Below are 26476 nucleotides of genomic sequence, written 5' to 3' on the forward strand. Positions count from 1 at the left end.
TATATATCATCATTATTATAAAAAATGTCAGAAATTAGAGAAGAATGAAGAAGGAGATGAAGTTGCACAGTCAAGATAAAGTTGTATTGTTTTACAAGAAAATTACCTTGTTAGAGACGAACGTTACACTGTTTGAAACGAACGTTGTACTCTTTGAGATGAAAATTATATTCTTTGAAATGAAAGTTGTACTGTTTAAGTGAAAGTTATACTATTTGAACAAAAATTGCACTCTACAGTCTCCTCGCCGTAGAGGCCTACAACCCTATTATTGTCTCGAAGCCGCCCCTCCTCACCTTCCTTCTCGCTTTCCTCGTGCTTCTCCACGCCCTCGGGGTCCCCACCTGCTCGATCAAGGACACGCTCAAGGTGCTCTATGGCGTCGCGCTCTACCTGCTCAACCGCCTTGCGCTGGTTGAGCACCGCGCCGTGCCCGCGCTCTTCTCCCTCGTCGTCAAAGACAGGTGTGGGGAGAAAAATTAAGTTTTTACGGATATTATACGGATATTATACGTTCACCAATTAAAAATTCGGGATAAAAAATTCGGCTATTAAATTAAGTTCTTTTTCTCTCAAAATTTATGCTATTAGCATAAATACTCATATTTCTTAAGAATATAAGAATAAATAGCTACAGAATTAAGCTAATTAAGTAAAAAATTCGAAAAGAGTTTTTTTTTTTTTTTGTTTTGGGTGAGGTGTTTAGAAAGGGTTTTTTGTATTTTTTCTGTTTTGGGCTATAGCCGGCATGTGAGCCGCGAGCGCGCGCGGGTGCGGGTGGCACGGGCAGCCTTTTTTTGGCCGAATAATTCGGCGCGTGCGTATAATACGCGAATAAGTATTTTTTATCAAAAAATCATGTTTTTTTCGGAATTTTTGGGAAAAATACGAATTCGGTCGTTTAATTCGTTTCTTCAAAAATATGTAAATAATTTGCGAATTAACTAACATAGTGTTAATTAGAGTGAAAGTTATTTGAAAGGTCATTTTTGAAGTTATTGAAGGGCATGTCAAATATTAAATATTTATAAGGGTATTAGTGAAGATATATATATTTAGGGGGGTATTAAATTTTTTTCCAATACAAATATGTAGAACTAGGTTACTATACTATTAATAGCACTAAGTTATTTGTGCTATTAGATTTTCAGCACTTGAACGAAGGGATGTGCGGTTAAGATGATAGTAGCTCCCTAAGCTTGAGTGAGTGGTTGATTGAATAGTATAATATTATGGGTTGAAATAGTCAACGGGGTAGATTTAACGGCGGAAAATTTGATAGCACCAAGTGCTTGGTGTAATTGGTAGCATAGTAGCTTATATATATATATATATATATATATATATATATATATATATATATATATATATATATTGCAGGGCTACTATATTTTTATGAGTATAAAGTTTTTTGTACTCATAAGTTTTTTTCAATAATTGAGCTTCTGAATCGATGATCCACATTGTTAAATATGATTTAGGGCATTTGAAATTTCTAGAAAATAAATTTCGTAATTTTCCAAAATTATAATAAAGTCCATTAAGTGAATATAAAATGAACAGTCAAATTGAACGACTTCCTAAAAATAGATGATCAAGTCCTTCAATTTTAAGATAGTAGTTATTGATCTTTATCTAAATAGTGAATAGAATTTTTTATTAAAAATTTAATCAATTTTGATTCTTTTACATCGTAAAACTAACAAGTATTTCATACTGGTCATTACAAATTATCAATTTCGAGATCTTTTGATCATAAAGTAAATGATGTCAAAAAATTATAAAATTTGATTTTTAGAAGTTTTAAATGCTCTAAATCATATTTAATGGTATGAATCATATCATCGAAAAGGATTTATAAATACGAAGGCTATCATATTCATAAAAGTATAATAGTTAGACTCGGAAACAGTAGGACTACTATACTCTTATGAGTATAGATTTATTTGTACTCATAAGTTATTTTTGATGATAGAGTTTTCGAATCGACGGCTCATATCATTAAATATTATCGAGAATATTTAAAACTTTTAGAAAATAAATCTCGTAAATTTTTCAAATATTAAAGTCCATCAAACAGGCATAAAATGAATGGTCAAAATAGAATAATCTCTTAAAAATAGATGATTGGATTCTTCAATTCAAACTCGAAGTTATTGATCGTTATTTTGATGGTGAATAAAACTTTCTATAAATAATTTAACCAATTTCGATTCTTTTACACCATTAAATTAGCAAGTTTCCATACCAGCCGTTAAAAATTATCAATTTTAAGATTTTTTGATCATAAAGTAAATGTTTTTGAAAAATTATAAAACTTAATTTCTAAACGTTTTAAATATTTTAAATCATATTTAATGGTATGAATCGTCGATTCGGAAGCTCTATCATCAAAAATGACTTATGAGTACGAAGGCGATCGTACTCACAACAGCTGGACTCTCTCTATATATATAATTAAGCTCCTATACTTTTAAAAGCACCAAGTTATTGCTGCTTAGAAGTTTTCGGCTCTTGAATTAAGGGATGTGCGGTTAGGATGATAGTGATCCCCTAGGGTTGAGTGGGTGGTTGGTTGAATAGCATGATCTATTGGGCGAAAATGGTCAAGAAGGTAGATCTAACAGCGGAAAACTTAGTAGCACCGAGTGTTTGGTGCTATAGATAGCATTGTAGCCGGACTCTATATATATGGGTTGGAATGCTTCAATAGCACTAGATTATTGGTGCTTGTGGGTTTTCGGCCCTTCGATGAACGATTGTAGACTTAGGATTATAATTGTCTCTAGTGGTGGTTGGTGAAGTATAAATAAGCCAAGAAGTAGGAATAGTCAAAAAGATAAATCTAATGGTAAAAAAGTTAGTAGCATTACGTACTTGGTGCTATTAAAAGCATTCTAGTTGGGCTCTCTCTCTCTTTCTATATATATTGAAAAGATTGTAGACAAATACAATTGCCTTAATTTCAGTCTTATTCTGGTTCTTAATTATGGAAACCACATTAGAACATTCCTATTTTTGAATAAATGGTATCGAACAAAGCAAAAAAAAAGAGAAAAAAAGTCCTCAGTGGAGAAAGAGACGTGCAAGAAGGAGACTAAAAAATAGATTGTTATAGTAGACAATTTGGAGAATAAAATTAGAAATCTTTTTAAAAATAAATTTTATATAGAAAGTAAAAAATAATTCAAGTTTACTGCCCAAATTTTGGCCGGACAATCAAAAGACTGAAGAAGGTGACGAACGACCAAGAATGTACAAGAATTAGAAAAAGAAAAAGTGAAGATGAAAAGAGTCTAAAGAATTGAACCAAATTTATATATTTTTGAGCTCTAGAAAGATATTTATGTGGCACTTATTTAGGGATAAATCGTGCGGGGGTACATGAAAATTTATTTCCAAAAAAAAATAAAAATAAAAAAGTATTTGGCATGATATTGCAATTATTTAGAAGTTCAGGGACTAAAAGTTGAAAAACCGACCAAGTGGGCGTCATTTCTCCAACGGCCAACCCCTTCTCGGTAACGACCAACCGGTAGAATGTAATAAACAGAAGCAGCAGCACTTCCCCTCATTTCTCTCCTCCTCCGACGGAACCATCGCTCTCTCAAAACACTACCCCCCTTCCCCCAAAACCCTAATCCTCTTTCCGCCATGGACTACGATCCCGGCCTTCCTCCTCGCGATCATGGCGACTCCAACGATCCAAACCCTAGCTTCGATCATGGACCCGTCGCTGCCGAAATAGAGGGTTCGAGCAATGCCGAAGCAAATCATCAGCGTGGGAGAAACGGACGTGCACCCTCGGATCTGTGCAGTGGAGGGGAGATCGAAACCGAGGAGGAGGAAGAGGAGGAAGAGGGGTTTCGCAGCCCTGGAAATAGTGGCTACTATGGAGAGGGGGAAATTAGCTCGGCATTGGCTCGGATCGAAGAGGTTGATGATGGTCGGAACTCGGCGGAGATTTGGGCTCGTTGGAAACATCATAGTAATGAGGTGAGTCTCGTGATTATTACATTTAGTGATAGGTATTTTTAACTTGGGTTGTTGCCAGGTATACTTGGTGAATTAAATTGTCAGATAATCAATGCAGGTGCAATTTTTTTTTTTTCTTTTTTTTTCTGATGTTGTTTGATAGTATGTTCAATTCTCATATTGTTGCAATCTTCTTCTATCCATTAATATCGGAGCTATTTCATAAATTGTAATATGCTAAATATGTTGCTTGCTAATATATTAGGTGAAATACTATATCATTCTCCAGGATTCATCAATATCTAAGCAAAATCATGTTCGTTTATATCTCAATCCTTTCTATGCTTTTTCTGTGTGATGCTCAACTTTCAAAAGCTTTAAGCTTTTTATGCAAAATTATGGTGTATTTCAGGGTGTTGTTTCTTATTATGCATTGTTAATTTTTTGGTCATGTAATACTTGATTTTTAACTGAAGAATAGGATGATGCTTCAGCCTCATGGAGAAAGCGGAAGAAGCACTTCTTCATTTTGAGCCACTCAGGCAAACCAATATATTCTAGGTATGCTGAGATTAGTTGCTTATCTTGTCAGTTTAGGACATGTTTGGCATGACCAAACCCTGTGAAGTTCTACAGAGGGCTTTTGTGTGAGGCTTGTCGAGATATCATAATAAATTTTTCATTGATAACCACCAGTGGCTTCCTGCTGCAACAAAAGTGGAAGCTGTATACTGGAACTTATTCTTTTGGAATGCAGAATCTTATTTTAGTTTCATGTTGAAGAAATTTATTTGTCGAATGTTCAGCTTTTGCTTTTCGTATTAGAGAAGATATTTCAGAAGCCAGATCCAACAACAACTTAACGTTGACAATTAATTGTTGTTCCAAGTACAAAAAGGTTTATACATCCTAAATATTGAATCAGATAATTACCGTATATGGAATCTTTTTGACACTTTTTAGGTACGGAGATGAACACAAACTTGCAGGATTTTCGGCAACCTTGCAAGCTATTATTTCCGTTGTAGAGATCAGGTATGCTTAAATCCGCCTTTTTATTATGTTAATATTATCATGGACTTGGGAATCTAACCTATTAACAAATAGCAAATATGATGCCATTACATTTTGTCTTTATTCAGTGGGGATCATGTCAAGTTGATCAGAGCAGGAAACCATCAGGTTATATAACTTTTGTGATTTCTCCAAATTTGTTCTTTTTGATCTTATTGTGAATTCCAAATGTAGGGTTTGTCGAGCTGAATTAGTAATTTTGTGTAGGTAGTTTTTCTTGTGAAAGGTCCAATATACTTGGTTTGCATAAGCTGTACCAAAGAGCCATGTGAAGAATTAATGGGACAACTAGAGCTCATCTATGGTCAGGTGAGACATTAATTTTTATCTTTTGTTATACCTACTGTACTTTCCATTGCATCTTCTGCAGTTTTCTTTTTTTTTTGGCACTAACATTATCGTCCTTTTGTGTCGGTATGCTGCCAGATGTTACTCATCTTGACAAAGTCAATTGATAGGTGCTTTGAAAAGAATCCAAATTATGATATGACTCCATTGCTAGCAGGAACTGATCTTGTTTTCTCCTCTCTTGTGCATGCCTTCAGCTGGTTTGCCCTTTATGCATTGCCTGTAAATACTTAGTTTGGGGTTTGAATATATTTTACAGCTCAGTTCATCTACTTCAATTAAATACTATAGACAAGTAGTATTGTGTTTATTTAAACATATGGTAAGCAACAGAATTGCAGTAATGCAGTATTTTTTATACATTGTCTTCCGGGTTGATAAAGAAGATGACAAAAAGGCAATACCACCATCAAACTTTTCCCTTTCTCTTTTCAATTAAACTGGTTATTGTTGCCGGTTAACGGCCATGTCTTAAGAACGTACTGTTATTTGGAATCAAAGTGCTTCTCCAGAATTTGATCAGGTGCTTCTTAAAACAATACTCACCAAGGATCACAACTAAACTTCTTTCCTAGAGAAATACATATATACAAAAATATGCCTTGTGGTACAAATCAATTAAGATGATAACTGTCCGAATTAGATTGGTGGGCTGGCTACTTTATTTCAGTAAATTAAAGTTGGTATTTCACATGCCTACTACATGTTAGAGTATGATGCAAAAATAGGATAAAATGAAAAAGTATAACATGGTCTTGAATGATGTTTGTTGACATTTGTTTACCTTTCTTCAAGGAATCCATCGATATTTCTTCATGCATATACATGCCTCCCACTTCCTTATGCAACAAGGCAAGCAGCAAGTGCAATTTTGCAAGATGTTGCCGATTCAGGAATTCTTTTTGCAGTATTGATGTGTAAGCACAAGGTTTGGCTAAAATTTTAGCTTGAGGACAGAGTAATGAGAATTAAAATGGTCACCTTTATTTTCATAGATTTGAAGCATTCAACACAAATTTGTTCAAGCCAGATTAAATTTGCATTGCTTCAACTTTAGTGCACTTTATCATTAAGCTTTCCTATTTCATCATGTGTTCTACTATTATTAACACATGAGAAGTTGCTGCATGAGCATTGTTTTTTTTTTTTTTGTCTATGTGATACTGATAGTTATCAATTCATTTATTGTATCAACTGATATTAAAATGGTAACCTTTATTTTCATAGATTTGAAGCATTCAACGCAAATTTGTTCATGCCAGATTAAATTTGCATTGCTTCAACTTTAGTGCACTTTATCATTAAGCTTTTCTATTTCATCATGTGTTCTACTATTATTAACACATTAGAAGTTGCTGCATAAGCTTCTTCTTTTTTTTTTTTTTTCTATGTGATACTGATAGTTATCAATTCATTTATTGTATCAACTGATTACGATGTCTTGATTTATTTGCCATCAGAATAATGATTAGTAGTTGAGATGAAATAGATGGATGAGGTAGTTCTTGAATATTCTTTGTCCTTGACATTTGTTGTTCTCTTTACTTTATGGCCTCAAGTGTGGCCTGTAAATTAGGGCTCATCTCGGCATAAGTCAGGCTAGGCCCAAGCTATGGTTAGGCTTATTGTAAGCCTAGATCCAGTTCATTAACACCCAAAATGGTTTCACATGTGAACAATGAGACAGACTATTTTCTGTCACAGACTTAAGTTTAAAAACTTTAGTAAGTAAAACAGCAATCTGTTCAAAATAGTAATGTAAAACAACAATTATTTCAAATAACTTTTGTAGCTACAGTGTACAAAATTTGTAAGGAAGGTGTTACATTTCCCCAACTTTCTTGAACCATTTGTCAATACTAATATACCTCAATGATGATTACTTCTTTCAACAAGCACTTGAAACACATTCTGTTAAAATGCTAGAGGTTGCACTGGAAATGCTGAAGAGATGATATCTGTTTCATTTCTGAACAACAGTGTGAGCAAAGTTGGTGTGTTCATATCCAAACTCAAGATGAAGGATTATTATGCGATCCTTGTCCCTAGATATTTATGTAATTTCTTTCTAGACATTGATACTGTGATTGAAAAATCTCCTGTACATTTTTTGCACTCTTGGTTTCTTCATAGGAATAGTTGTTCATAAATTTGTATTGAGTGCTTCAATCTCCGGCCACTTTTAGATTGGGTTGATCAATTTGCCGTTAAAAATTTCTGTCCGCCAGGTTATCAGTCTTGTGGGAGCCCAAGACGCATCTCTTCATCCTGATGACATGCTCTTACTTGCCAATTTTATATTGTCTTCTGAATCTTTTAGGTAATTTCTAAGACAAATAGAACTTAGAATTCTACTTTTTCTTTTTATGCGTAATGAGTCAAACTTAAGTGCCTTAAACAGGTTATCATTCCATTGCACTTGTGGGGTGTAAAACCAAAAGATGACTTTCTAAAGAATCACAAGCTCATTAAAGAGGCAATGGCCTCACATTCTGTGTTTGCTCTGTGCAGGACAACTGAAACCTTCTCGCCGATATGCTTACCAAGATATAATCCAATGGCATTTCTTTATGCTTATATACATTTCTTTGATGTGAGTGTAATATTTATCCCTAATACTCGTATGCATAGAATTGAATCACTGATTCAATTGATACTAGATGGTTCAGCATAACTTGCATCATGTTTCATTAAAACACTTTCAAATGCTAAAATTTTTCTGTATTTTGCCATTCTTTTGTAGGTAGATACATACCTGACACTGCTTACTACCAGTTCAGAAGCCTTCTACCATCTCAAAGACTGCAGGTTATTAGCTACTCCTCAAAGTACTATGGGACTTAAATAGCTCAAGTGCACATTAGTGATGAGCCGAAAACTGTAATTTCACTTTTGTTAACAATGCCTAGGATTCGCATTGAAAACGTGCTTTCAAAATCAAAAGTTCTCATTGAAATTCAGAGATCCATTTTAGAAGGTGGTTTGTTTGTTGAAGATCTCCCTTTTGGTGTCTCTCTTCAATCTGGAGGTGTGGACGCAAAGATGTCTGAATCTTTATCCTCTTTCATGGGCCTCGGCGTGCCAGGGGGGCTTTGGCATTTCATATATAAGAGTATTTACCTTGACCAGTATGTTTCATCAGAGTTTTCCCCACCTGTAAGCAATTCTAATCAACAGAAAAGGTACTGCAATTGGCTGTGAAGTATAATTTATATATATATATATATATATATATATATATATATATATATATATATATATATATATATATATTCTTTCTTTATAATTTTTTTTAAGTTAATTATTCATCTGCAGATTGTTAAGAGCTTATCAGAGGTTATATGCTTCCATGCATGATATAGGAAACAGTTCACACAAAACACAATTCAGAAGAGATAATGATTATGGTAAGTCATGTAAAAAGATTCTAATTTTTGTAATGGAAATGATCGAAGGATGTGGGTTTCTCAAATCTCCTTCCTGGTCAAGTCTTTGTTATATATTCATCGAAGTAGCAAGGTAAAACCGCAATTCCAGTGTGCTGGATTAGCGAACAACTTATACTGAGATTCTAACTTTGTTTTGCTATTTTACCAGTTCTACTATGTTGGATTACTCCAGACTTTGAGCTTTATGCAGCGTTTGATCCACTAGCTGACAAGGTTTAACTCTATATTCTCCTTTACCTTTTGTTTTTTCCTTTATGAACTTTATTATCTGACACCATGAAGAAGAAGGGACAGAGGGGTGATGCTGGAATCCTGCATCCAAGTAAAAACAGACCCTAAAATTGTGATGAACCAACTCCATATCAACCATATATAAAATACTTTAGGATCTAAACAAAGGTAGCTATGCCATCTGCTGAATGTCTTAACCAATATCTGTGATGCTCTGACTGCAGTAGATTTTGGCATCCATAACTGGATATTTTATTGTATTCATTACTCTGTCTTTTTAGTTATTATAGTCTAATAGATTTTCTTCAGTAAGTTACAATGCGATTCACTGAACTTTCACTTCAGTCACTAAATTTCAAGATTGTTGCAACTGAAGCATCAAACGTTGATGTCTATTTCAATAACATCCTTCTGCTAAACTCTTTTCAATTTCATTAATGGAAGGATTATAGAGGGATGACATAGTAGGTGACTCGGATACTAATACATGCCTCGGGATGATATGATAGTTAATTCAACCGTCACATTCTCTCAAGATTTTTGTGAAATAAGGGTCTGAGATGATATGACAACTAAATCGGCTACAACGTTATACCACCATTAGGAAATTGAAATGGAATTCGACAGAGACTTCCACTAGAATAGATATAAGTTTCAATACATCAATTGTAACAAATAGAAGTTCGTCGACCTGAGCAAAATGTTGCAATAAGTATAATGACTGGATGATGTAATTTCTCTGGTTTCTTTTTTAGGAATAAGAATAGCTAGCTGTTTGCCTCGGATTGCTGCTAGAACTCAAGGATTGTAGGGAATCAAGTATAAATTTGAATGCTTTCTTACTTGAGCTTATTAGATGTGCTTTGCATTGTAAATTTGCAGGTTCTAGCAGTAGATATATGCAACAAGGTATGTCAATGGGTGAGAGATTTGGAAAATGAGATATTCTTCCTGGGAGCAAGCCCTTTTTCCTGGTGATCTTTCTTCCGGTGTAAGCACTCTCTACAGTATGTATTAGTTATTTCTTTCTATGAAGTTTTGCATCTATGCGATCAGTGTGAGGAGCTGAGGGTTGCCTTTTCTAATTTTTTATGCACAATATAATGTTATATATATATATATATATATATATATATATATATATATAGAGAGAGAGAGAGAGAGAGAGAGAGAGAGAGAGAGAGAGAGTCCAACTTGTGTGCTTTTAGAAGTACGGTGGCCTCCATATTATCAAGTCTTTTCTGATGTTGGATATATGAATCGACGATTGGCTCTGTAAAACTTGATCTAGAATATTGAAATTATCTAGAAAATAAATTTTGTAATTTTTCGATATAATTTACTTCAAAATGACTCAATATCAACGGTCGAAAATAAAAATCTCACAAAAAAGAAAGGGCACGTAGGCACAATGACTTCTGACTTATTAGTCTCATAATTGAAATTCAAAAAATTATCTCCAAAGTCCTTGCCAACAGGCTCGCCCAAGTGATCCCATCTATTATCTTGCCCACATAATCAGCCTTCCTAAAAAACCGTCAATTGGCCGACTCGTTCGTCACAGCCAGTGAGCTAGTTGCTTGGTGCTCTAAAACTGGAAAAGAGTGTGTAAGTATCAAGGTAGATTTGAAAAAACCTTCGACAATGTTAGGTGGTCTTTTTTGAAAAATATAATAACGTAGATTGGGTTTAGCGACAAATGGTGGTCCTAGATCGAAAAGTGTATCTATTTTTCCAAAGTGGCAATTTTAGTGAACGAGGTCTTGACAAAATGGATTAAATTGAAAAAGGGCCTTAGACAAGGGGACCCACTATCCCCCTATCTTTTTTTCTTGGTAGCTAATTGCCTTGCTAGACTATTCTGAAGCTGCCAGGAAGAACTGTCACGCCCCGGGGTCCATTTACAAATATTTTTTAAGAACAACAAGACTTTCAAAACGGTTTACAAAAAGGGACCCCGGGGCGTGATAAGAACACGTTCCTTTGCGAAATCGGGCCTTCTGACGACTGTGAAACCGTCCTTATCCAATATGCCGACAACACAATCTTCTTCTGTGAGCCCATATAACACACACTACGAAATCGCCAGTTTGTATGGAAACAACCCACACAAAGCTTCCAGACTCGCCGGTATATTGGGTTGTAAAGTAGGCAAGCTTCCCTTTCGTTACCTGGGACTACCACTCCACAATAAGCAACTTAGAAAGGAAGATTGATCTTTGGTCATCAACTGTATCAATTCGAGAATTGAAGGATGGAAAGCAAAGCTCCTCTCTCAAGGGGGAAGACTCATCCTCGTCAACAATCCTCTCTAACCTACCGCTTTTCTTCTTCTCCATTTTTAAGGCCCCTAAGTGGGTTTTGCATTGCATTGAAGCTTTAAGAAGGGTCTTCTTTTGGAAAGGCTGTGCCAAAATTACTGGTGGATCTTGCTTGGTAAGCTGGAAGACCGATTGCAAAGGCAAGAAAGACAGAGGGTTAGGGATCAAGGACATGGAATGGATGAATACGGTGCTATTAACCAAATAGTGGTGGCGATTCTTCAACGACCCTAATTTGCATTGGAACAAGCTGGTGAGAGCAATCTACTACAACAGAAGAAGACCTCTGCACGAGGGAAGAGCTTTTGTGCCCACTGGTGGCGAAGTGTGTTGCGCTGTTGAGATGTCTTCAAATGCGGTGCATTATACAAGCTTGGTGACGGCAAAGATATCCGGTTGTGGTATGACATCTGGACTGGAGAAACCCCTTTGAGTACCCAATTTCCAGAGTTCATTGATAGGCTACAGAATACAGATGTTAGAGTATCACAGTACTGGAATTCAAACGGTTGGCGATAGCGTTTTATCTGTTGCGGATCGGCTGCGACCTCCGACTCACAGAGTTGTATTCAGCTCCTACAGCTTAAGGATTTGCTTGAGTCGTATTCAACAACTATAGCTTAAGGATTTGCTTGAGACCTTTTGCCCTACCTCCAGGCTGGACTCGGTGCACTGATGTTGGACTTCCAACCAACGCTTTTCTGTCAAATCCCTCTACACGTTTCTTTCCGACATTGGAACGAGAGATCCAACCTTTTACCTTATTTGGTGTCTGCATATCCTTGTTAAAATCAAAGTCTTCCTTTGGTTGCTCCTACGAAAGAGACAACTAACTGTCGATCGACTACATAAACGTGGCCTGCTGGTGGACCAAAAGTGTCTTGTGTGCTTTTGATATGGAAAACCGTGATCACATTTTTAGTCACTGTGTTTTCGCTAGATACCTACTCTACGCAGATGGACTGATCCTCGCAGAATCCATGGAGGACGTTCGTAGCCTATGGAGAAGGGCTTATAGCCTAGACGATTCAGGGAAGAGCACTAAAAGCTCAACCCTCGTGTCATCCATCTGGTGGGTGGTTTGGACAGAAAGGAACAACTACATCTTCAATGATAACTACCCCGTTCTTTACCATGGGGAAAAAATAGGACATATAGAGAAATAGTTTGAAGTTTGAACATTCAAAATATGCAAAAGGAACATACCAAAGAGCTAGACCTAGTTTTAAACACAAAATTATGAAACAAAGCATAGCTACTATATGTGATTTACAATACATAGTTCTTGCGAAAAAATAAATTTTTGTATGCATTCCCAAATAAAAAGATTTTCTATCATCAGTAACAATAAAATAAACAAAAAAAAATAACAAAGCACTTCAAAAAAGATGCATACCTTCCTGTTTCGAGCAAGTCTCAATCTCTTAATTTTCCCAAACTGCTTAAAGAATCCTGTATTAAAGCAAAATGAACTTCTAAAGTACTCAATCTACAACAATCACAAGAAAGTTTGATCTCTCCAATAACAACACAAAAAAGCAAGTCACCTTCCATCTGTTCCTCATAAAACCCATGAGGAATGTGCCCGATGTACAAAACCGTCGCAGTATCTTTCTTTGGCTCCTCCTTTTCCACTTTCCCTCCCCAGATCCCCTTCTAAAGGCCACAATTGTACCAAAAAGAACGATTTTTAATCCAAAAAAGATAAAAACAATAATAAGGTGAAAGTGCATGGAGACCAAGGTTTTAAGTGCCTGTCGGCACGAGCCGTATCGTACCAACAAGATACGGGCACGATATAGATCCCGTGCCAACAAGATACCGGCACGATATAGATCCCGTGCCGATGGCACAGCTCAAAACCCTCTATTTTTTAAATTAGTAAATAATTTCCTCAATAAAGATCAAAAGATGTGATAAAAAGACATAATAAATAGTTAGAATATTTTGTTGCTAAAGAAATTAAATATTTCATACTATTATGTGTCGGCACACAAGAATTTTTTTGACCGGCACGCATCGGCAAGGCTCGGCACGCACCGTGCCGTACCGTGCCGGCAAGTTTCCGGCACTACCCTGTGCCACGGCACTTAAATCCCTGATGAAGACCTCCTCAACAACAAGCCACCTAAAATCAACCGCTAAACTACTGTTTCATTTGATTGAATTGCTTTAAAAGTGTTTTTTTCTCAACATTGAACTGGGGATTCATTTAAATTAACAACTCTCTTGGCTCTCAGCCATCCACAGTAACAAAAAAAAAAGTTTAGGTGGAAAAATGTTACAAACAGTTATATTTAACATAAACACTTCTAAATTTAGCAAAATCCCTAATTTAATTGATAAAAACACCATAAATCGAAAGACAAGTCTCAAATCAAAAAGCCATAGCTGAGGGCTCGATCCAGAGTGTCCTAGAGTTGATAAATCCCATGTACATATTTACCAAATAACATGCATAAGTGCGATAAATTCTAAAAAATGAGGGAAAAAATGAAGAAAATTTGAAAAATACCAAGAAATCGGTGGAAGATTCGTTCTTGCGATGAGAAAGCGTGAGCTGAGCAGAAACTTTCTTCAGATTTTTCTTCAAAGCCTTCTTCGCCTTCGCCCCCATCCTAGGTCAAAATTAGTCGCTAAAAATCGAAAAATTACGAGGAAATTAGGAATTAATTGGGGCAAAACCTGGAATTGGAGAGAAATAGAGAGAAACAATAAGGGTATGTTTGGTTCAAGGATGGAATTGGAATAGATAATGGAATGGGAATGAATTGGAATGGTAATTGAAATGGCCCACTCCCCCATGACGTTTGGTCCATTTGTGGATTGGAAATTGTTATTCCCATTCCATTGTTTGGTTCATATAAACTAAAAAATTATAGGATCTCATAATATTAATTTAACACTCAAATATGATTTTATATTATTTAAAATTTATGAAAAATAAAATACTATTCTCTAATGAGTTTTCCAAAAAAAATATCAAGTTTATTTTTAAAAACTTTTATGCAAGAAAAAAATTATAAAAAATATCAAACACTATCTAAAATATAACAAAAGCGAAATAAGATAGACTAATCCATTTTTAGAACATCAAATATCAAAACTATAAAAATGCACTTATCTTCACTTGGTAAGAAGACAAAATACAATGATAGTATCATCAGAAAAATTACATCAATAGGTTGTCAAACACCGTACAAAGTATAACAAAAGCGAAATAAAACATAAATGTATTTGTAAAATATCAAATACCAAAACTACAAAAGTGCATTTATCTTCGCCTAATGAAAAAAGGAAAAAAAATATAGCAACAGTATCATTAGAAGAATTACATCAACTGAAGTACGGTACTCAATATGACAAAATAAATGACAACCACCTAAAGCTTAACAAACACAAATGAAAACATCATATAGCTTAACTTTTCTAAAGTTCTTTCAAAGTAGATCCTGCTTTAGACTCTCCAACACTCAAATTAAGAACATCCTGCCAAAAGATTTAATTACAACTCGTAAGTTTAAAGTTGAAACTATTGGTTTGTGACAGAAAAGAAACTGAGAAAGCGCGAAAACGAGGGTTTATTGGAAGGTTCTCTCTCTCACCCCCAGAGAGACGCTTTGAGAGAAAGCGCGAAGAAGACGAAGGGAGAGAGATCCTCGTCCTCTTTCTCTCTCCAGCATCTCTCCACCCTCTCGATCTCATCTCTCCTCCCTCTCGATCTTATAGGCATCAAGGTAAGAAAAATCTTAAGGCTTGTTTGGTTCATCAAATTTAGATATGGAATGAAAATCGGTTTGATCAAATTCGATTAATTTTGTTGGTTCGCAGGAATAGGTTTGGAATTTCTATTCCGGACTGGAATGGGAATGGCCTATCAACCTTCAACTTGATTCCTGACTCTACGCCCGAATTGAGATTTCATTCCAGAAGCCCACCAAGCCCCGAAGACCATGAGACTCTCTCACCCTTCTCATGAAAATAAAAAATAAAAACCCTATCCCTCACCCCTCTCACCCCTCTCTCAAAACCCTATCCCTAACCCTAGCGGCGCCGCGAACGCACACGGTGGCGCCGCAAACGCAGCACGGCGGCGACGTAGGGCGGCGTGGCGGCGAGACTCGGCAGAACGATAGCGAGATGGGGCGGCATGGTGAGTTGGTGCAGCGGCGTGGCGACGTGGAGGAGATTATTTGAAATACTCTAGCTTCGTCACAAAGGTTTAATCTCTTTTTTAAGCCTTCTTTCTCAAATCTCTTTTTTAAGCCTTCTCTGCTCGAAAGTCTAATTATAAGCTATAGTGAGATCAAAAGGTTGTGGTAGCTGTTTTTCTTTTGTTAACTTATTTTTCTAACACAAATTCCACGCGATTCAGCTAGTATTATCAGCTAAACAGCATATGTAACCACACAAATTTTTTACTTGCAGAGTGATCAAAAAATAGTTCTCTGGCACCTTCAACTGTCATATAGGAAAAAAGAATTGTTACTCAATTCTGGTCTAGTTCTACATTGCGTGGCGGCGTGGTGACGTAGTATAATGATCTAACATCTATATGTGAATATAAGAATAGAGCAATACAGAGATCAAATAAAAAATAAATAAGTTGAAAAATATCAAGATAAAATACTATACAAGGAATATATGCCCATAGTTAGTTAATTCGTAAATTATTCGCGAATTATTCGTGAATTTTTGAAATCCCGAATAAAACGTCCGTTTTTAAATTTTTAAAAAAAATTTGAAAAAAATCACGTTTTATTGGATAAAAGTAATTATTCGCGAATTAAACGCAGTTCGCGAATGATTCGGCTCAAAAAAAACGTCGCCGTTGCTGCGACTGCGATGCGGTCGCGGGCCTCGCGCGTGGCCCAAAACAGAAAAGAGTTCGCAACTCTCCAAAAAAAAAAAAAACAAAAAACAAAAAAACACCCTTCTCTGAAATCGCCCCCTCCCAGTCTCCCAGACTCCCAGCCCCACCCCCACCCCCACCCCTCCCAAAAAAGGGTTTGCCCTGATAAGCTTATCACCCCTGCGGCGGTGCGGCCCTGCCACCGACCCGTGCGGCGGTCGCGGTCCCTTCCCCTCCCCCTCTTCCCTTCCGGCTGCTCGCCGAACGCAATCGGAAGCCCTCCTCTCCAGAAATCGAAGATCGAGTTCTTCACTCTTCAGAAATCGAAACCCTCCTCGTCGCCTCTTCCTCTTCCGCTTCCGCTATCCAACGATATATAGATCAGTAATAAGGTGGTTCTTTACAAACCAAGTACGATTTGAGTTTTCATTCTTTAAAGCAAAAGTTGGAAGCTTTTAGTCCATCTGATGGATACTTTTTTATACACAAATGGCTCGAGTGCTTAAATTGAATGTGTCCATTCTCTGTTATGCACCTTAAATTGTTAAGAACTTAAGACCCAAACATAGAGCTAAATAATGTTAATTAACCTAGGGACCAGGAACTCTTGTATTATACCTAATCAATTTCATGATCTTGTCGACACTTGCAAAAGGAAAATTTTGTTGTGGTCTTTCATGGAAAATTTTGTTGTGGTTAAATCAAGAGTCGGAGTTCGCTGATTATAATTACTAAAACTTTCTGTGTTTGTATGCTCTATATTTATTCAAGCTTTTATGTATGTTTATATGTGGAATTATGAACTTTATGTATCTTTTATTTGTTTACTGTTTAGACTTTAGAATTTAGATATGCTAGTATGCTGTTATGCACTATGCAAAGTCCCTGTTTCATCTTGGATTTAATTTCTAACTATGCTTGTATGTGAATCTTTTATATTTTACATTTAAATATGGACTATCTTGATCTCTTATTTGCTTAATTATTTATTTTTTTTAGGCATAATATAGTTTATTATTTTTTTATTTAATTTTGTAGCTCTTTATTCTTATATTCTTAAAAAATATGAATATTTATGCTAATAGCATAAATCTTGAGAGGAAAAAAATTTAATTTAATAGCCGAATTTTTGATCCCGAATTTTTAATTGGTGAACGTATAATATCCGTATAAATCACATATCCGAATAATTGACTAATCTGTTTTTTAGCCGATTTTTTCAACGAATTTAAAAATTAGAAGACGAATTTTATCCGAATTATACCCGTACCTAATTTTTGCCGAATCCGAATTAACTAACTATGTATATGCCTTAGGAGAGAGATTATATATTTTGAGAGAAATGCTCTATGATTTAGCGTTTTATTAGTCCACAATTATTGAGAGAAAAATTAAGTTTCAGAATTTCTATTATAAAACTGACTAAACACAACATAATACTTTCTCCCGATAATTGATATTAACAGCTTCAGTTTTGATAGGAACAAAGCAAATTCTTATATTGACTATTTTACTAAGTACCAAATGATCACAGATAAATATGAATATTTAGTATCCATTACCCTCTCTCAACTAATAAGGGATATAATAATACATCATAGTTTAAAATCCAATTAGATATGTGGACATCACATTTTAGATAACATTGCTTAATCTAGTCTTGGGACCAAGGTGCAAGCACAAATATATAGAGAGAGAGAGAGACTGACCATTTTTAATGAAAGTGACAAAAGACTTAATGATCAGTACCCAAAGACCCACATTTGAAGTCGAGTAGTTTTATATTGCTTGCTAAGTTTATTTTTTTTAAAATGGGGAAAGCGGTATCATGCTCCCATTCTCTAAACGAAAAAAAAAGTTTTCTTAACAGAGAGAGAGGGTAGTATAGTGGGTTTAGTATAAAAGGAGGTTCTAAAATGGATGAACAAGATAAAATTATTCATACCTTTATCAAGCATTTGGCCGATAAGGTCTTTACTTCTTACACTGATGATGTTGACGAAAAACTACAAGTGAGCCGGGGAGGGTTGTGAGTGTTGGTTATTACATGCTTGGTTGGTTATGAAACTGCTACTCTATGCTGTTTTTTTTTTATCCCCCATGTTCTTGTATATTCTGATGCTGTTGATGCTTGGGTATTGTAAGTTTAATATCTGTGGATTATTTATGTATGTAAATATGAGAAGGTTCAGTTATAAATAGATTCAAATGCAACTAGTGTGTGAATCATTAGGGCAGTATATTATTGGGTGAAATCCTATAATAATTGTGGCAAAATGTATAAACCAAGCTGATTGTGATTGGTATATGGTTGATCTATAAAAGCTAATGATTATGAAATCAAATACAAAGAGGGAAAGAGGGGCCATTTATTTCTCCCTTGTGGGCTTCTTTGTTTCCTTTTTTAAAGGTTGATTTATGTTATGGATTCTTTGTTGTGTTAATTTATACTTTGGAATAACTCTCATAGATATTATTCTCTGCTAGTGCTAGTGCATTTGGGTGCTGCTCAAAAGAAATAGATAGATAAATGTGAGAGAGGGGATGGGGTGCATGAGTTATTTATCTTCCTGGACGGAATCCTGTTTACTTGTGAACTTTAATACCTGCTAAAATGTTTGAACTATAATTCTTTTTATTTATTTGAATTACCAAACTTTTCTCAGTTTCTTTTCTGTCACAAACCAATAGTTTCAACTTTAAACTTACCAGTTGTAATTAAATCTTTTGGCAGACTGTTCTTAATTTGAGCGTTTAATGGAGGGTTTTCTCTCTCAGCCCCGGAGAGGCGCTTCGAGAGAAAGCGCGAAGAAGACGAAGGGAGAGAGAGAGAGAGAGAGAGAGAGATCCTCGTCCATGGAGGGCTCCGATCGCGCTCCGCAACGGTGCCCTCACTGCGCGGGGCCTCTCTCTAAGGACACGGTATTGAATTCTCTCTCTTCTTCATCTGTGATCTGGTTTCATGATCGTTCGAACTCGCCGTGGATCTATGCGGAATTAGATTTATACTGTTGACCTTGATTTGATTGTGTGGGTTTTGTGACATCCATTTGGCAAGTTTGATGGAAACGCGCGCTATCGATCTCTATGATCTCGCTGATTGATCGTTCTTACTTGCTTTCGATCGATGAGAAATTAGGTTTTTATTGTTAATTTGATATAATTTTGCGGTGTTTTTTTCTTTTTCTTTTTTGTCAATAATCCTTTGATATGTTGGAAGGAAACGAGCTCTTGGACCGTGGCGCCATTGATCCGAGACAGCTTCTCCATGGTGAGTCTCCACCTTCCCTTTCTTTGAAGTCATAAATTTGCATTTGTTTTTCTGATCTACTAAATTTAATTTGAGATTATAGTGAAAAAATTAGTAATTTAATTAAAGAAAACCTAGTAACTTCAAATTTTCATTTAAATTTCCTTCGTGGAGCTTGATTTGGTAAGAAAGAACTTAGTAACTATTAATTTTATGCGGTCAACTTGAATCGGAAAATAAATTTGTTGGGTTTCTTATTGTTTGAATCTTGGAGCCCCCTGGTTTTATTTGAAAAAAGTTGTGTAAATTTATTTCAATCTATTGAATGCAGTAATTTGGAGCTGTTTTGTTGGTTTTCTTTGGTCTGTTCTGATTCTTTTTGGTTTTATTCTTATGTTGACAGATCGGCACTGCTGTTGGCGGAACGGCAAGCGCATTTTATGGTTTTAACCATGGTATGATATTATGCTCATGCACACACACTCTCTCTCTCTCTCTCTCTCTCTCTCTCTCTCTCGGAATAAATTGGTGGGCGATCTTATGATTTGTTTATTTGGCTATTTCACTATTTTGCTAACATAAATATTTCATTGTGTGCTCCTTTTGTTCTTTTGCCAGGATATAGTTGTTCTTTCAGCTAAACTAATCAAAATGTGCTAGTTATTGAAGTAGGCATATCTTCTTTGTTTAGAACACGATTAGTGAACTAGAGATCTTTGTAGGACAGTGGTCCTAGGTTTGTCATGGAGTTTGGTTAATCCCACCGTAGATGCCATTGCTGGTGGGAATGCAGCCTTAGAAAGCTTGAGTGAGTAGAAACAAGCTGAACAGATGACTCGTGTGAGGAGCGTCCATCTTGTTTTCCCTTCTCTATGGTGCTCATATTGTTAAATGTGGGGCATTAGGAAGAGTTATGCTCCAAATGGTTTCGAGACCCCTTATATATGCTGGTGCTTTAACTACATGTATAACAGGACCACTGTATGTTCAGATATTTTAGTCCTCGTCCATGAAAATAAGGCAATTCCTAGAGCATGTAAAATGATACTCGCGCACAAGACCATTATAAGCTCACGGCTGTTATGAACAAACCCATTGTATTATTTGTGGTTTATTGAAATCTGTTCTTCAGATTGATGCATTGCATAGTTCATCAATTGCCTGTGGATGTGCACAACCTATACTTAGCTGGCTTTCAAACAGGAAGTCCTATACCTCAATGCATAGTATAAAAATCTTAGTTTTGAGTATTTAGTTATTATCTGTTTCGTAACTCTCATAATTTCTTTTTAATAACTTCTCAGAATGAAATAAGAGAAGTTATAAATTATCTGGGGGAGGGGGTTGTAAAAGATTTCTTAGTAATGAATTAGAAGTTGTTACTTTCAGTAATTGCGGATTTTAAGGAGATTAGTTTGACATGTTGGTGACATATTCTTGGTCACATCTCCTCTTTGTCACAATATCTCTAAGACTTGGTGATGTTGGTCGCATTACCCCAGGGTTCTTTACAACTGTCAATAGATCATATTCCTATTAGCTAAAATGGGTTATCTATGGCAGATGAAATTCATCAATGAGTCTCTCATGTATCTAACAAGGAGAACTTCCTTTCTTTTGGTCTCAAAAACTTTTTTTTGGTCTCTCTCTCGCAACAATTCAACTGTAGAAGTGAATATTTGGATGAAAGCTATCAGTTACTATGTTATCCAAATTGTTTATTGTCTTGGAAGTTAGTATATTTTCCTTTTCATCAATGCCGTTGAGATTATTGAATATAAGTTTCATCAATTCAGTTGAGTTTATGTGAAATTCTGATTATAGGCTTTTGAATTTTGACGTAAACGTGCCGTTCTAGAACAAAGCTTCATCAACCTTTCTTTTTGATGAAGATATGGGAGAACAGAGATATCCTGAGTTCACAAAGTGAAAAGAGCTGAATTTTTAAATAGAAGTATTCCTGAAGTTGATTGCTTGCATCCTAGGGCTGAGTTGTCCTTGTACTTGATAGAACATTGGATCTCTCTCTTTCCTTAATTTTTCTCTCTATCTCTCCGCATTCAATTTGTCTGTTGCTGGTGCTGGTAAATGCTTTTTAATTGGTATTTTATGTTAGTTTTTCTTTTTAGATCACTGCATTTGTCTTTCTGACGTCTTTGTGCATTCCCTCTCTGTACTTCATTCTTTGATCTCTTTTTCGAGTTATTTAGTCATAATCTGATGAGTTATAATCTGAATATATTTTTCATTTTATCATACGCTTTCTATTAATGGTTGATGATGTATTTCTATGCTGAATGCCAAGAGTAATTATTATTTTGCATTCATAACTTGTGAAACACTATTGCAGTTATGCCTGTTGTCAGGAAGTGGGTGAAAGGGCCAATGTGGGTTCATTTCCTTGTTGGCGTACGTATCTTACCTCGATGTAACTTCCATTGATATTTTCATAAAATTTTAGTTAAATAACTCTGTTATAGATTTTCTCTGTTTTTCATAAGCAACATTTCTTCTATTTGTTTGCAGCTTGCAAAGTCCTTTCGGCTAAATTTTAAAGGAAAACATGTTGGTTTTCACTTATTTCTTTGTTTACTGCTTAGTGGGCCTTGCATCTGGAATGGCTTCTCTGCTTCTGAAAGCAAAAGATTCCAGAAATCAAATGGTTGCCTAACAAAAGATCTGGGGCTTTTGTTATGGTAGCAAGATAAGATAATATTTTTGGCTATAAAATCAGAGGTTCCACTTTGAAGCTTCTGACTTGCTGTAACAAGAAGCTGTTAAGGAGATTTTGATGAAATAGTTGTTATGCTGCTTCCATAGAAGCTCCATCTGTCAAAACTAGTGCTCATTTGTAAAACTTGTTACATGACACCACAGAACAATGTGTTTTCTGACTCTCATTCTATTAAGCACTAATTAGAATATGTGATCCTATTGCAATGAAGAGAGCATGGTAATGAGATGTGTTTAATTAACAAAACCAATGAGGTACTCGAAGATATTTAGATACCTTTTGAAACATAAGAAATGCGTAAGTTATTTGATCTACAACAGATATTGTGAGTATTATACTTGAAAATTTTCATTAATAATTCTCCTATAAGCTTCTGTAGGGTATATTATGATGCATTATTGGTATGCAAAGTGGCTGTTTAACCAATGGAAAATTTCTTAAATTGGTCTCTTTCCTTCTTTTCTATGCAGACACCACCTGTGGTTGTCTTCTCTTCAGCTTGTGCTGGATTGGCAGGTGACACTCTTTTCTTTTGAGATTTTAGTTTGGTTTCATATACGTTTTTTGGGCTTTTGCATATTTATCCTTGAAAAAGTCATTAATCTATATAAATGTATTCCTGAAAATCTAAATTGTCATATATACATTTCAGAACCATTTGTGCAAAATACTCTTATCTTATGTCGAGATAACTGAAGTTTTTCTCTAAGATTATAACGTCAATCTTTACATATATTGATTCTTTAATCCAATGCCATAGTGTTTCTTGGTTGGTTTTAGCTTTAGGTTTATTCCTTTCTTCAGTAATCTGTTACAGTAAGAGGCCTCATAGTTACAATAAGATACGTCGCAGTAGTACATCGTATCGACTTGGTTTTTTCAATCTCAAGTAGTAGAATAGTTAGTTGCTAGACCTACAGGTTACTTGCTCTCCTTTTTTTTTTTTTTTTTTTTTTTCTTATTGTTAAAAATTATTCACGTATGTATAGTACTTACTTTTTACACATTTATATTACCACAGGAGGTGCTGTGCCGGCTCTTGCGCAGCTGGTCTCTTCCTCATATCACGCGGCAATCTCATCTTCACCCTCCTTGGCTCGCCCACCTCAACACGATGATAGCAGCATGCACAAAACGAGAAGCTCCTCCCCACTATAAATCTCGCTGGCACCTTTTTTCTTTCTAAAAATTGTTTTCTTTTAATTTGTAGAGCTTTGTTCAAACGGTTCCTGACAATAAATTAAGGTTTACTTTTGTGCTCTCTATCTATTAGAGTGCTTCAAACAGTGAAACTTGTAGAATGCGCTTCTTTTATGATGTATATTTATTACAGAGCTGATTTGGTTGCTTGTTTGTCTGAGGATTCCTCTGTAAATCTAGTGTTTTGCCGTTAATAAAGCTGGGTTTTTTAAATCATTGTGCATTAATATCTGATCCTATATGATGGGGTTGGCGGGATTAGTGCTTTAAGCGGATGTCATACATTTGGTAAATAACAATCTTACAGTCGCTAGTTGGAGCAACAACTTCTAGGCTTACAAGCAGAAATTCTCATTTGAAGCTTTGCTAGGAAGCTCCTGGTGGAACTCTTGAGTAAAGAGCCGAGTTCCAGTGTGTTATGTCCAGCTGTGATATTTTAGCTTTATCTCTTCTCTTATCTATTTCTAGCTAGCCTTTAAATATTTTTTTTCTGCATCCATTAAGTATAATTTCTTTTTCCTTTCTTACTGTTGTAGTTTTCCTATAATACCAGGGTTTAAAACTAATCGTAGTCACTTTCTATAGCTGTAAATGATAAGCCATAACCACTGAAATTCTAGGGCACTGAGGTATCTTTGATTACCTGGGAGTTAAATCCTAGTTCTCTATTACCACATTAATTAAGCAGTCTTAGGCATGGAAATATCTCTGATCCGACTGATCTGACTTATTTTGTGTTCGAATTGATTTCCTATTTTGGATCATTTTGATTTCCGAATCAGTGAGTTTTTTTCTTTTTTTTTTTGTGTAATCTTTAAGTGAGTGTTTGGATTAGGTACAAGAGTAGGGATAGAGCTCTTATCTTTGAACCTGTACCCAAACACCTTTTACTTTGGGTGGGAAGGGTTGGAACAAGGGTTGGAGAGAGAGAGAGAGAGAGAGAGAGAGTCTTTTGTTTTAAAATTTAGAATTTAAATTTTGTAATTGTAAATTGAAAAGTTTGAAGTTTAAAATTTAAATTTATTATTATAAATTTTTAAATTTTAAATTTGATTTTTGTACATTTTAAATTTAAATTTGGTATTAAATTTAAAATTTAAAATTTAAAATTTAAAATTTATAAATTTGAATATTTAAATTTTAAATTTTAATTTTAAAATTTAAATTTTAGAAATTAAAATTTTTAATTTAAATGTCACGCCCCGGATTACTCGTTTCTCCGGGCACGCCGATAAATCCGCCGTATACAAAGAAATTTTTTCTGTATACGAAGCGATAGCTGTACCTGTACCTATAATCATACAATACTACAACCACTAGTACAGAGCTGCTAAATAGAAAAACATATATAAACACATCGGTCCAATATACATACGTAGGATTCTGATACAAAACACTCGCCCCGCGAGGCATAAACATCAGTATGTATAAGAACAAAAAACTACAACTACCTATAGCTAGTGTATATCTCTAGATCAGCAGCAATTGGGAAGGGATCTAGCTCGCGACTCCATTCCCACGATCAGTCTCCGCGACAGCAGCAGCCGAAGAAGAGGGCTCTGCAAAAGATCCACAACTCGGCATGAGAACTACTGCAAAAAGTAGTCCTCAGTCGATACCGCTACCGACCTCAACGGCTTACCCACTAAGTCTACAGAATGTATGCTCAATGATAGCAAAGGAACTGAAAATAATTTATAACTATATGCCATTATACTATTATGATCCAACACTAACAATCTGTAGAGTAATGCAAGCTCTGACCCAATCTCACTAGGGACTGTGAATACATCCGTCCCACCTGTAGAAGCTATACAACTACCTCCACGCTAAGCCATCCGCGGAAAGCAAGTCCAATAAGGACACAACGATACCAATGCAAACGCACTAAGCACGACTCCGGAGTGCAACTTGTGGGCGCTACCCAACCGAGTATACAAGCGTATCTCTGTCGAGCTCAATCAGGCTCTCACAGGCTGAAGTCAAAGTAAACAGGGTCTAAGAACCAAACGCACGTGCCCTCGGTACAATCTGATGCAAATACAGCAATCTGGGTCCACCGTCAACCTCAACGGCACTCGACATTCCGGAACAGCCTAAACACTGCTGTAAAAATATGCTCGGCATCTCAGCACGAGCATAAATGCATTCTACACTATCTTGGGTATCCACCGCCCACAAACTGCGGCGATGCAAAAAAACTACGGCTCCTAGAGCTAAATCTGATAGTTTCAGCATATGACGGTGTAGAATCACTAGTTTTCTCCCAAGTCAATTCTAAGTCTAACATGTGTATTTAAACTACTATTCTAGGCTCCAATTCAGAATTTAGAATCATGCAAATCATAGAATTGAGCTATTAATATGAAGAACAAAAATAAAACACATGCTAACAACATATAAGCTTAGGAGGTAATTCCGCAAATTCCGGTAAGCTTCATTAACCCACCTCTAGCGCTAATCCACGGCAGCGCAAGGTCGCTGGAAAACCCTGCCAAGCTCAGCTACAAACCAGCACACAAGATCTCTAAGGATCTACACACAAAAATCACCAAAACTCTATAAATAATTCAAAATTCAGCACTTAAGTTTAAATTAGCCTCAATCTCAATGTCAACTTCACCTTCCAATCTTCAAATCAGGTGAGAAAAGGTCTCAAATCCAGTGAATTATGATGGAATATCATCCTCTGGTCCATAATCGAGCTTCCTCCAAAGATTGTATCAAGAAAACCCACAAACTCACAATTTCAGTCCAAAAACACCAGCAGCACAACAAAATGCCAAATTGACCAAGGTAACCTCAATCAAATAATGTCAAAATGGGCTCCACGAAATCTTCAGGAAGTCTTCTAACCAACAAACTAAATTTCGTGGCAAACGGAGCTTCCTACTTCGCACACGAGCCAAAACGCCAAAGGTCGCCACTGAAATTCTGCTGAAACTGCAGTCCTCAAGGTGGAAAGTGTGCAAATTGGGAGATTGGAGGGGTTGGAAAGCAAAATAGGCCTTCACTATGAAGAAGAGGTGAAAAAGGTTCACA

The 26476-nt window shown here is 35.8% G+C and overlaps 2 protein-coding genes and 1 long non-coding RNA gene across 5 annotated transcripts; 2 read left to right on the top strand and 1 right to left on the bottom strand.

The window, feature by feature from the left end:
- On the top strand, positions 3605-10143 carry LOC109720609 (vacuolar fusion protein MON1 homolog). Of its 2 annotated transcripts, XM_020247841.1 has the most exons (14): positions 3605-3996; positions 4457-4536; positions 4939-5010; positions 5118-5157; positions 5257-5358; positions 5476-5597; positions 6193-6325; positions 7626-7717; positions 7909-7990; positions 8141-8205; positions 8307-8579; positions 8713-8804; positions 8995-9059; positions 9960-10143. In XM_020247841.1, the coding sequence occupies exons 1-14, from the start codon at positions 3655-3657 to the stop codon at positions 10053-10055; spliced, it is 1656 nt and encodes a 551-aa protein (XP_020103430.1). In that variant the 5' UTR covers positions 3605-3654; the 3' UTR covers positions 10056-10143. The 2 variants fall into 2 exon arrangements, with proteins under 2 accessions (XP_020103430.1, XP_020103431.1); XM_020247842.1 differs by lacking the exons at positions 5476-5597; positions 6193-6325.
- LOC109719943 lies at positions 12802-13034 on the bottom strand. Its single transcript, XR_002218833.1, has 2 exons — positions 12946-13034; positions 12802-12850 (listed from the first exon to the last, which is right to left on the bottom strand). It is a non-coding gene; the product is annotated as an uncharacterized LOC109719943 (long non-coding RNA).
- Positions 16366-23647, top strand: LOC109720584. Of its 2 annotated transcripts, none has more exons than XM_020247811.1 (7): positions 16366-16642; positions 18985-19172; positions 19471-19521; positions 19904-19955; positions 21851-21909; positions 22705-22750; positions 23256-23647. In XM_020247811.1, the coding sequence occupies exons 2-7, from the start codon at positions 19008-19010 to the stop codon at positions 23390-23392; spliced, it is 510 nt and encodes a 169-aa protein (XP_020103400.1). In that variant the 5' UTR covers positions 16366-16642; positions 18985-19007; the 3' UTR covers positions 23393-23647. The 2 variants fall into 2 exon arrangements, with proteins under 2 accessions (XP_020103400.1, XP_020103401.1); XM_020247812.1 differs by having other exon boundaries at positions 19029-19172.

Source organism: Ananas comosus, linkage group 14 (assembly GCF_001540865.1).
Source record: "Ananas comosus cultivar F153 linkage group 14, ASM154086v1, whole genome shotgun sequence".
NCBI lineage: Eukaryota > Viridiplantae > Streptophyta > Magnoliopsida > Poales > Bromeliaceae > Ananas > Ananas comosus.